Below are 12,720 nucleotides of genomic sequence, written 5' to 3'. Positions count from 1 at the left end.
TCAATAAAGCAGAAATAGATGTTTTTCTGGAACTCTCTTGCTTTTTCCATGATCCAGCGGATGTTGGCCCTTTGATCTCTGGTTCCTCTGCCTTTTCTAAAACCAGCTTAAACATCAGGAAGTTCACGGTTCATGTATTGCTGAAGCCTGGCTTGCAGAATTTTGAGCATTACTTTACTAGCGTGTGAGATGAGTGCAATTGTGCGGTAGTTTAAACATTCTTTGACATTGCCTTTCTTTGGGATTGGAATGAAAACTGACCTTTTCCAGTCCTGTGGCCACTGCTGAGTTTTCCAAAATTTGCTGGCATATTGAGTGCAGCACTTTCACAGCATCATCGTTTAGGATTTGAAAGAGCTCAACTGGAATTCCATCACCTCCACTAGCTTTGTTCGTAGTGATGCTTTCTAAGGCCCACTTGACTTCATATTTCAGGATGTCTAGGTCTAGGTGAGTGATCGCACAATCGTGATTATCTGGGTCATGAAGATCTTTTTTGTACAGTTCTGTGTATTCTTGCCTCCTCTTCTTAATATCTTCTGCTTCTGTTAGGTCCATACCATTTCTGTCCTTTATTGAGCCCATCTTTGCCTGAAATGCTGCCTTGGTGTCTCTAATTTCCTTGAAGAGATCTCTAGTCTTTTCCATTCTGTCGCTCAGTATTGTCCAACTCTTTACGACCCCATGGACTGACTGTAGCCCGCCAGGCTCCTCTGCCTGTGGAATTCTCCAGGCAACTCTATTGGAGTGGGTTTTCATTCCCTTCTCCAGGGGATCTTCCTGACCCAGGGATTAAGTAAAGGAAGACGAAGAGTGGTATGTAGCTTGTGCAGAAGCAGATAAACTATGAGGTAGCAGAGTGAAATTTGAACCAACAGACGGATTTCTATCCGAAAGTCAGTATTCTTATCCACTCAACTCATACCAACGAAGCAGCTACTCTGTGCCTGGCACTTTGCTGGAAGCCTTTGCTTCTGTAGGAGCAGAAAACATTTCTTTATAGGCTGCTTTGACTGGTCTAATAATTAAATTGGCATAAGTTAGATTGACAAGCTTAATTTGCTATGTATTGGAGCCCCATGAAAACTCAGAGGCTCAAAGACAGGCATTTGAGGCTTATATGCCCTCTGCCCCGACCTAAGGAGAAGAGGTTAAGGATCTGGGGCTTCAAAAGGGAGGAAGACAACCCACAGGATGATGGGAAGAGCTATCATTTGGGAAGCAAACATTTGCCGCTCCAGATAGGTAAGTCTTTCTGAGATAAAAAGCTATCCCTGGTAAATGACTCTCTTTCTGGCATAGGTATCCTAATCTACATTATTTTGAGCAGTTAAAGGAGAGACAAGGAACTTCTCCTGAGTCTTCTGGGTCTTAATTAATTTTAGCTCAAAGTAACCTGCATGCCAAAGTGGGACATTTGGGGGAGACATAGTCTGCTCCCCTTCACTTCTCTTTAAGCAAACTTTCTAGTAACTTTGAATCATATTAAGAGCCTTCTTTATGTTAAAGAAACCAAAGCTCACAGGTGGAGAACTTGGCCAATGTGTCCTTTGACCATGTGGTCCTCATCACGCTGTTCATCTGTGAAACTCCCAGGACCAAGAGTGGATAACATTCTTGATGGCTTTGTGTCTTGTTTTCTCAGCAGATCTTACTTCCTCAACTCTGTCTAGGATGCGATGTCAGGATGTTCACCAATTTGGTCAGAAGCTGGTTCGAAGGCAACAGTTGAAGCCCACTGAGGGGCCTGAGAGTCCCAAGGCCCGTCACCTGAACACCCTTGACCTGGTGGTCTTGGGTGTGGTCAGCACGCTGGGGGCCCGCGTGTACATCCTGGTGGGAGAAGTGGCCATGTTCATCGCTGGACCAGCGATCGTCATCTCCTTCTTGGTGGCCGCCCTGTCTTCTGCGTTGTCTGGGCTCTGCTATGCCGAGTTTGGGACACGGGTCTCATGGACCGGTTCTGCGCATCTCTACAGCTACATCAGTGTGGGAGAACTGTGGGCTTTCGTCACTGGTTGGAACCTCATACTAGCTTATGTCATTGGTGAGATGATGGGTGGAAAAGGTGTGGGGCTTGAGATCAGAATTTAGGAGTGAGGAGTTGGGTCTTCGGTCGTTCACGAGCACTTGGTCATCCACTTTGTTGGAGGAGAAGGAGGAGGGTAATAGTGTCAGGAACACTCCACAACTTCGTTGTACTCAGCTTTCTCCTGCTTCTCTACATGATGGACCAAGAAGCCAGAGGAAAGGGAACTGTTGGGAGTGGGTGAGACGGAGGTGTGTTCCACAGGCTCCTCCCCTCACCGTACTGAAGTCTCTGCTCAGTTGTTGCATTCATGGGATTTCCCTTTACCACTTGATTTAGGATTTCAACCCTTGTCTCCCATTTTCCTGTTCCCACTTCACTGTTTTCTTACATAACATTGATCACCTGCTAATGTGTTAAATAGTTGACCTATTTGGTGATCATTTGACTCTACTCTCCCCACCTCATGAAGAAGAACTCTTTGAGAGTAGGTATTGATGCAAAATCTTGGCTCTCTGTGCACCAACACCAAACAGAAAAGAGACAGAGTCATAAAGCAGAAGGAGAGAGTGGCTTTATTTCTCTGCCAGGCAAAGTGGGAAGACAGTAGGTTTGTGCCTTAATAACAGTGCCCCCACTGCCATGGGAATAGGGAGAGAATATATAGTCAGGGCTCCTGGTCAGAGCTATCCTGAGAAGCTCACGGTATGTGCAGAGTCTCAGGTGATCAGGTCTCCTAATTTTTTTTTTTTAAGTGTTTTCTTCCTTCTTTCTTTTCTTGAATATTTATTTATTTGACTGTGTCAGGTCTTAGCTACAGCACACAGGATCTTTCATTGTGGGGCATGGACTCTCTAGTTGTGATGCTCACATTTAGTTGCTCTGTGCCACATGGGATCTTGAATGTGAATCCCTTCATTGCAAGGCAGATTCTTAACCACTGGACCATCAGGAAAGCAACCAACAAACCACCTAATATTGATGAGCTTCTGTGTTCCCCTTAATCTTGCCTCAGGTGGTTTCTTGGCCCCCCTACCTTGATTAACAACTCTTTGAATCTGTCCTTTGGAACTCAGGGAAGGTCATGGAGGCTGAAGTTTTGCCTACAAGAAATGGGGAACAAAAAGGCCTCTGTGCCCAGAGTCCCACAGAGCTCTGATCAGCATCAGTATTTTGTAATTTTCCCCCAAAATATATCCTATGGCACACAGAGGGGTTCAATTTATGTTTGTTAACAAATGTTCCTTCTGCTGCTGCTGCTGCAGCCGTTGCAAGTGTGGCCAGGGCCTGGAGCCACACCTTCGACAGCCTGATTGGGAACCATATCTCTCAGGCATTAGAGGGAACTTTCTCTCCGTATATGCCCTACTTCCCGGCCACCTACCCAGATTTTGTTGCCATGGCCGTGTTGCTGCTTCTCCCTGGTAAGCTGGGGATTTTCATGATGGGACAGGAAGGGTGGGGTGTGGAGGGGAAAAGGGGTGGGGAAGGCTTGGGGTAGCAGCATATGGGAGATTAGAACTAGGAAGAATGGTCTTTGGTATGAGAGACAGGAAGGCAAGACATAGACCGTTATTTCCCACCCTTGGCATTACTGATCTTCTAGGCTGGAGGAGCCTTTGGTGTGGGGGCTAACCAGTGCACTGTAGGGTTATCTTAATTTAATCATTGTTGGATGTGTAGCATCTATGAACTATGTTCATTAGATATGGGTGACACCAACCCCCCAAGTTGTGACAATCAGAATGTCTCCAGGGAGTTTCTTGGTGGCTTCACCTCAGATCAGTCGCTCAGTCATGTGCAACTCTTTGCAACCCCATGGAATGCAGCACGCCAGGCTTCCCTGTCCATCACCAACTCCCAGAGCTTGCTCAACTCATGTCCATCGAGTCAGTCATGCCATCCAGCCATCTCATTCTCTGTCATTCCCTTCTCCTCCCTCTTTCAAGCTTTCCCAGCATCAGGGTCTTTTCCAATGAGTCAGTTTTTTGCATCATGTGACCAAAATATTGGAGTTTCAGCTTCAGCATCAGTCCTTCCAATGAATATTCAGGACTGATTTCCTTTAGGATGGACTGGTTGGATCTCCTTGCAGTCCAAGGGACTCTCTAGAGTGTTCTCCAACACCGTGGGTCAAAAGCGTCAATTCTTCAGTGCTCAGCTTTCTTTATAGTCCAACTCTCACATCCACACATGACTACTGGAAAAACCATGGCTTGCATGGGCCTTTGTTGGCAAAGTAATGTCTCTGCTTTTGAATATGCCATCTAGGTTGGTCATAATTTCATTCCAAGGAGTAAGTGTCTTTTAATTTCATGGCTGCAATCACCATCTGCAGTGATTTTGGAGCCCCCCAAAATAAAGTCTGACACTGTTTCCACTGTTTCCCCATCTATTTCCCATGAAGTGATGGGACCAGATGCCATGATCTTAGTTTTTTGAACGTTGAGTTTTAAGCCAGCTTTTTCACTCTCCTCTCTCACGTTCATCAAGAGGCTCTTCAGTTCCTCTTCATCTTCTATCATAAGGGTGGTGTCATCTGTGTATCTGGTGGTTTAGTGGTTAGGATTCTGGGTTTTCACTGCCATGGCCCAGGTTCATCCATGGCAAGGGAATGGAGATCCTACAAACCATGGCATGGCCAAAAAATGAACCCACAACAAACCAAAGAGAATGTCTCCAGACGTTGCCAACAGTCCCTTGGGGAACAAAACCACTTCCAGCTGAGAAGCATTTACTTAGACTGACAAGTTTCTTCCTCTATACTAAGACCAAACTTTTTTTTTTTAATTGAGAGAAAATTTACATAGCATAAAATTAACCATTTAATTATTCTCCCCAATTTCGTTGAGTTAATTAACATCCAACATTGTATAAGTTTAAAGTGTACCACATGATGATTTGATAGACATGTCTACTGTGAGATGATGGCCACAGTAAGAAACAAGCTGTCTGCAAGTGTACTTAGTGGGACTTAGTACCTTCACAGTGTCGGGTAACCATCACCTGCATCCAGTTCCAAACATTTGCGTCACAAGCAAAGGAAACCCTGCACCCACTGAGCAGTCACTGTCCATCTATCCACCACCATCAGCCCTCCTGACACTGTAGCCACTGGTCTGCTTTCTGTCTCCATGGATTTGGTTATTTTGGATGTCTCATATTCCTTCTTTCCCACAGGACTACTGACTCTGGGAGCTCCTGAGTCAACTCTACTTTACAAAGTGTTCACAGGCATCAACGTTTCGGTTCTCAGCTTCATCATCATCTCTGGCTTCATCAAGGGAGACCTGCACAACTGGAAGCTCACAGAACAGGACTACACATTGAACACTTCTGAATCCATTGGCACCTCTAGGTTAGGAGGGTTCTCTTGTCCATAGCGACACTTGTGTGAAGGTGGGTGCAAGTCTGGAAATCTGGTGGGGACTAAAGTGTGGCAACCCACTCCACCATTCTTACCTGGATAATCCCATGAACAGAGGAGCCTGGCAGGCTACGGCCCATGGAGTCAAAAGAGTTGGTCATGACTAAATGAGTAAACCACCACCAAAGAGACCTGGGCTGATGGATCTAAGTGATGGGGGTCCTGGAGCCCAGCACTTGTGGTATGAAGGGAAGATCCCAGTAGAGATGGCTGAACTCACCTCACTCATGTTCTTCCTCATTCCTCTCTCACCATAGGTTGGGCCCTCTGGGTTCCGGAGGGTTTGTACCTTTCGGCTTTGATGGGATTCTCCAGGGAGCAGCTCTGTGTTTCTACATGTTTATTGGTTTTGATGCCATTGTCACTAAAGGTAATATAGTCACTGTGCTTCTCATCAGGGGTTTGGGGACAGATTAGGCTGCCCTTGGGCATAGGGGTCGGAAGAAGGATAAGCTGCTTTTGATGGTGCAAGAGGAAAGGGGGTATTGTGTTTTCGCTCCCTGTGTTTTCCTAACCTAGTACATCTATGCATCCTGCAGGGGAAGAAGCCCTCAATCCTCAGCACTCCATCCCCGTGAGCACCATGATCACGATCTTCATCTGCTTTGTGGTGTGCTTTGGTGTCTCAGCAGCACTCACCCTCATGGTGCCCTACCACCAGATCCATCCTGAGAGCCCCTTGCCAGAGGCTTTCCTCCTCGTTGGGTGGGGCCCTGCCAGATATGTCGTGGCTGTTGGCGCCCTCTGTGCTCTTACGTCCAGGTCAGTATCATGGCTTTCTCCCCATTGACTGTCAGATGCTCGGGTATCCCAGCCCTTGGGATTGAGAGACAAGAGGGGAGGACACCTTGACCCAAGTAGACTAGGAAACAGAAGCCCCGGTCCTCCCTTCCCGTCTCTCCATGTCCTCATACATGTTTCCATTTTCTTTTCCAGTCTCCTCGGTGATATGTTCCCCATGCCTCGGGGGATGTGTGTGATGGCAGAGGATGGACTCCTTTCTCGGGGCCTTGCCCAGATCCACGCCCACACAGGCACGCCTGTCAGGGCCATCATGTCTTCTGGAAACCTTGCAGGTGGATAAACAAAACCCACCCCTTGTTTGATCATTTCCTTACGTTGGATATTTCTGGCTGTTTCTCACTCCCTTCCCCACCTTATCTGTGCCCTCATCCTAGCAATCATGGCGTTACTCTTCAAGTTCAGCGATCTGGCGGACCTCCTATCAATTGGGACCCTGCTTGCTGACTCCCTGGTGGCTCTCTCTGTGCTTGCCCTCAGGTGAGACTCCGCTACAACTTGGCTCAGAGTCGTGGACTCAAGGGGAGCTAAAACTCCTCTAGCTTCATGTCCTGCTCTGCTGAAATCAGGAGAGAGTTGGATTAAACTCTCTGGTGATGGATGAGTATATGGTCTGTTGTTAATATGGCCTTAATATCCTCTCACTCAGGTACCAGCCAGATCAGAAGTTCAGCAAGAAGGAGAAAACAGAGGAGGAAATTGAGATGAAGCCTAAACTTGAAGAAAAGCCCCCAGAGCCTGTATCTGAAGCAGGAAACTCAAACATTCTGAAGAGTCTGTGGTTCCCTACTGGCACCATCCCCACCTGGAAATCTGGCCAGATTGTCTATGGATGTGCTTTCCTGCTTGGTGAGCAATGGGACTTCTCTTTGGTGGTATTCTGAAATTGACAGGATGGGTTGGAAATACGTGTCTTTTTCAGTTACGAAGTAGTAGAGATATGATGCCCCTTCCTGATGTGGGCAGCCTGGGGAGGGATGTGGCCCGAGGTCCTGACCTCTTTGTCTTCTGGGTCGAGCCTGTTCTCCTTCATCTTGACCTTTGCAGTTCTCCTGCTGGCCATCCTGAGCCTGGTCCTGGCCCAGTGGCCCAGCCAGGTGTTCTCTGGAGACCCTGTGCTCACACCAGTGGCTGTGCTGCTGCTGCTGCTCATCACTGGGGTCACGGTCATCATCTGGAGGCAGCCCCAGAACCCCTCTCCTCTTCCATTCAGGGTAGGTGAGGGATTTCCCTGGTGGTCCAGTGGTTAAGAATCTACCTTGCAATACAGGGGATGTAGGTTAGATTCCTGGTGGGGGAAAAAATACCCCATATGCTGCAGGGCAGATAAGCCCATGCCCCACAACTAGAGAAGCCCTTGGGCCACAACTCAGTTCTGATGCAGCCAAATTAATTAGTTAATTAATTTTTTAAAAGTAGGTGATCTTATGTGCCCAAACTACCCACCTTGAGTGAATGAAATATACCTGCTTTGAGGTCTAAACATCCTTTACTGAACATGGGAAGATGGGAAATTGCTGAAACCAACGGACCCTTCCCTGATCCACACTCAGTGCTTCACACACCCAGTTTCAGTAGGCACTGAACACACAGCTTCAACAGGACTGGAGTCTTCCTGCCCACATGTGGGTAGGGTCTCCCTTTCAGACGTCTGGGCTATGTTCAATGATGACCTGACTCTGCCCACAGGTCCCTGCTCTGCCTGTCCTCCCACTGGTGAGCATCTTTCTGAACATTTATCTGATGATGCAGATGACTTCTGGGGCCTGGATCCAATTCAGTGTCTGGAATGCCATTGGTAAGTGGTTTCTGGGATTAAAAGATCTCTCAGTTGACTGATCCCCATCCTCTTCCTAATACCACTTCCCTATACTGTGTCAGACACCCTCATAGGAGACCTAGTGAGCAAGAGTGGGGTTCCCTGGTGTCTCAGTGGTAAAGAATCCACCTGCTAATGCAGGAAACGTAAGAGACATGGGTTCAATCCCTGAGTCAGGAGGATCCCCTGGAGGAGGAAATAGCAACCCACTTCAATACTCTTCATGGGAGAATCTCATGGACAGAGGAGCCTGGAGGGCTATGGTCCATGGGGTCACAAAAGAGTCAGTCATGACTGAGGGACTGAGCATGCACACGAGCGTGTACATGACTGTGTATCAGTAAGGAGAGCGTCTACTTTCCCTTCTCATTGTCTCATTTCCCTACTAGGATTTGCCATATACTTTGGCTACGGGATCCGACATAGCCTGGAGGAGAACTAGAAGCAACAGCCTCCACCTCCCAAACTCTTCACTCAAGCATCCCTGCTGCTGAATCATCTTAGCCACAGGACATAGATGCCATGTGGAATCTCTTCATATGCTAGAGGAATCTTCTGGTTAAAGGGGCACTTTAAGCCTCTATGGACTATGATGGTGCAATGCATTTCAGTTCAGTTCAGTTCAGTGGCTCAGTCATGTCCGACTCTTTCCAACTCATGAACTGCAGCACGCCAGGCCTGCCTGTCCATCACCAACTCCTGGAGTTCACCCAAACTCATGCCCATTGAGTCAGTGATGCCATGCAGTCATCTCATCCTCTGTCGTCCCCTTCTCCTCCTGCCCTCAATCTATCCCAGCATCAGGGTCTTTTCAAATAAGTCAGCTCTTCAAATCAGGTGGCCAAAGTATTGGAGTTTCAGCTTCAACATCACTCCTTCCAATGAACACCCAGGACTGATCTCCTTTAGGGTGGATTGGTTGGATCTCTTTTCAGTCCAAGGGACTCTTGAGAGTATTCTCCAACAACACAGTCCAAAAGCATTAATTCTTCTGCACTCAGCTTTCTTTATAGTCCAACTCTCTCTTCCATACATTACTACTGGAAAAACCATACCCTTGACTAGATATACCTTTGTTGACAAAATAATGTCTCTGCTTTTTAATATGCTGCCTAGGTTGGTCATAATTTCGTTCCAAGGAGTAAGTGTCTTTTAATTTCATGGCTGCAATCACCATCTGCAGTGATTTTGGAGCCCAGAAAAATAAAGTCAGTCACTGTTTCCTTTGTCTCCCCATCTATTTGCCATGAAGTGATGGGACCAGAGGACATGATCTTCGTTTTCTGAATGTTGACCTTTAAGCCAACTTTCTCACTCTCCTCTTTCACTTTCATCAAGAGGCTTTTAGTTCCTCTTCACTTTCTGACATAAGGGTGGTGTCATCTGCATATCTGAGGTTATTGATATTTCTCCCACCAATCTTGATTTCAGCTTGTGCTTCTTCCAGCCCAGCGTTTCTCATGATATACTCTGCATAGAAGTTAAATAAACAGGGTGACAATATACAGCCTTGATGTTCTCTTTTCCCTATTTGGAACCAGTCTGTTGTTCTGTGTCCAGTTCTAATTGTTGCTTCCTGACCTGCATACAGGTTTCTCAAGAGACAGGTCAGGTGACCTGCTATTCCCATCTCTTTCAGAATTTTCCATAGTTCATTGTGATCCACACCATCAAGGCTTTGGCGTAGTCAATAAAGCAGAAATAGATGTTTTTCTGGAACTCTCTTGCTTTTTCAGTGATACAGCAGATGTTGGCAATTTGATCTCTGTTCCTCTGCCTTTTCTTAAACCAGCATGAACATCAGGAAGTTCACAGTTCATGTTTTGCTGAAGCCTGGCTTGCAGAATTTTGAGCATTACTTTCTATCGTGTGAGATGAGTGCAATTGTGCAGTAGTCTGAACATTCTTTGGCATTGCCTTTCTTTGGGATTGGAATGAAAACTGACCTTTTCCAGTTCTGTGACCACTGCTGAGTTTTCGAAATTTGCTGGCATATTGATTGCAGCACTTTCACAGCATCATCTTTCAGGATTTGAAGTAGCTCAACTGGAATTCCTTCACCTCCACTAGCTTTGTTCATAGTGATGCTTCCTAAGGCCCACTTGACTTCATATTCCAGAATGTCTTGCTCTAGGTGAGTGATCACACCATCGTGATTATCTGGGTCATGAAGATCTTTTTTGTAAAATTTTTATGTGCCACCTCTTCTTAATATCTTCTGCTTCTGTTTGGTCCATACCATTTCTGTCCTTTTTTGAGCCCATATTTGCATGAAATGTTCCCTTGGTGTCTCTAATTTTCTTGAAGAGATCTCTAGTCTTTCCCATTCTGTTGTTTTCCTCTATTTCTTTGCAGTGATCGCTGAGGAAGGCTCTCTTATCTCTCCTTGCTCTTCTTTGGAACTCTGCATTCAGATGAGTATATCTTTCCTTTTCTCCCTTGCTCTTCGCCTCTTTTCTTTTCACAGCTGTTTGTAAGGCCTCTTCAGACAGCCATTTTGCTTTTTTCATTTCTTTTTCTTGGGAATGGTCTTGATCCCTGTCTCCTGTACAGTGTCACAAACCTCCGTCCATAGTTCATCAGGCACTCTGCCTATCAGATCTAGTCCCTTAAATCTTTTTCTCACTTCCACTATCTAATCATAAGGGATTTGATTTAGGTCATACCTGAATGGTTTAGTGGTTTTCCCCACTTTCTTCAACTTCAGTCTGAATTTGGCAATAAAGAGTTCATGATCTGAGCCACAGTCAGCTCCTGGTCTTGTTTTTGCTGACTGTATAGAGCTTCTCCATCTTTGGCTGCAAAGAATATAATCAGTCTGATTTTGGTGTTGGCCATCTGGTGATGTCCATGTGTAGAGTCTTCTCTTGTGTTGTTGGAAAAGGGTGTTTGCTATGACCCGTGCATTCTCTTGGCAAAAATCTACTAACCTTTGCCCGGCCTCATTCTGTACTCCACGGCCAAATTTGCCTGTTAATCCAGGTGTTTCTTGACTTTCTACTTCTGCATTCCAGTCTCCTATAATGAAAAGAATATCTTTTTTGGGTGTTAGTTCTAAAAGGTCTTGTAGATCTTCATAGAACCGTTCAACTTCAGCTTCTTCAGCATTACTGGTCAGGGCATAGACTTGGATTACCATGATGTTGAATGGTTTGCCTTGGAAACAAACAGAGATCATTTTATTGTTTCTGAGATTGCATCCAAGCACTGCATTTTGGACTCTTTTGTTGACCATGATGGCTACTCCATTTCTTCTGAGGGATTCCTGCCCATAGTAGTAGATATAATGGTCATCTGAGTTAAATTCACCCATTCCAGTCCATTTTAGTTTGCTGATTCCTAGAATGTCAACGTCCACTCTTGCCATCTCTTCTTTGACCACTTCCAATTTGCCTTGATTCATGGACCTGACATTCCAGGTTCCTATGCAATATTGCTCTTTACAGCATCGGACCTTGCTTCTATCACCGGTGACATCCACGGCTGGGTATTGTTTTTGCTTTGGCTCCATCCCTTCATTCTTTCTGAATTTATTTCTCCTCTGGTCTTCAGTAGCATATTGGGCACCTCCTGATCTGGGGAGTTCATCTTTCAATGTCCTATCTTTTTGCCTTTTCATACTGTTCATGGGGTTCTCAAGGCAAGAATACTGAAGTGGCTTGCCATTCCCTTCACCAGTGGACCACATTCTGTCAGACCTCTCCACCACGACCCGTCTATCTTGGGTGGCCCCACATGGCATGGCTTAGTTTTGAGAGGGTAACAGGCAGGAAGGCCAGAGGTCTCCAAATGGAGGAAATAGCCTGCAAGTGTCAGACATTTTTCTCTCTCTTAAGTGGCAGGAGGAAACAAAGTAGCGATATTTTTTCCTTCTCTGTACAAATTTAAAAGGAGGTTTCTCTTAAAATTCTGTGTTGCCATGACACCTGGTTTCACCTGAAGTTAACCAATGCCTTTTTCTTATGGAAATGGTTATCTTAAGCTATGCTAATATACTATGCATTTACCCCAAACTCTGTCTTCAAGTCAGTTCTGCCTTTTGGGCTTAGAACCTACTTGATAAACCAGTATGTTATACTCCGATATTGTTCCTCTAATCTATGTACATAACACTGTTTGTATGGTGCTCTGCCTTCTTCAAGATTCAAGTTAATCCTTTTATGGCCCAAGATGAACCATTTGGAGCCAAGATTATCCCAAAATACATCCTATGGGTGAGGGGCCTGGTGCCATTCTAAGTTTTGAGACATTCCTTTCTTTCATTAACAGACTGCTGATAACTATATAACATCCAGCTAAAGACTAGCAGGGGGGTACTCTTTCTGCCCCCTTCTGATGCCTACGTCAGAAGCTTTCTCTATCTCCTTTATACTTTAATAAAACTTTATTACACAAAAGCTCTGAGAAATCAAGCCTCATCTTTGGTCCCAGATGGAATTCTTCTCCTCCTGGGGCCAAGAATCCCGTTCAGGTGCCACTTGCCAGGGTCCAGCCCCGGTGGATCCAGGGTGATTCGAAGGTGGGGACGGAGTCGGCGTCTTTGGAAAAATACATATTTAATCACAGATATAGAGAGATTAGAAATGGATAGTGTAGTAGGAAGGTTAGTGGAGAAAAGGAGGCTGAATAACTTGGATTACGTGG

The 12,720-nt window shown here is 45.8% G+C and overlaps 1 protein-coding gene across 1 annotated transcript; it reads left to right on the top strand.

Annotated features, from left to right (window-relative positions):
• The first annotated feature begins 1,170 nt into the window (after window positions 1-1,170).
• LOC132657790 (cationic amino acid transporter 3-like) lies at window positions 1,171-12,473 on the top strand. The gene is made up of 10 exons (XM_060399143.1): window positions 1,171-2,047; window positions 5,210-5,387; window positions 5,714-5,826; window positions 5,996-6,218; window positions 6,393-6,532; window positions 6,635-6,737; window positions 6,907-7,106; window positions 7,305-7,471; window positions 7,947-8,055; window positions 8,466-12,473. Exons 1-10 carry the CDS (start codon window positions 1,621-1,623, stop codon window positions 8,516-8,518), a joined length of 1,713 nt encoding a protein of 570 aa, XP_060255126.1. The 5' UTR covers window positions 1,171-1,620; the 3' UTR covers window positions 8,519-12,473.
• Window positions 12,474-12,720: the final 247 nt, after the last annotated feature.

Source organism: Ovis aries, chromosome 14, assembly GCF_016772045.2.
Source record: "Ovis aries strain OAR_USU_Benz2616 breed Rambouillet chromosome 14, ARS-UI_Ramb_v3.0, whole genome shotgun sequence".
NCBI lineage: Eukaryota > Metazoa > Chordata > Mammalia > Artiodactyla > Bovidae > Ovis > Ovis aries.
The sequence above is the reverse complement of the archived record's forward strand: the minus strand, read 5'-3'. Positions and strand labels throughout refer to the sequence as shown.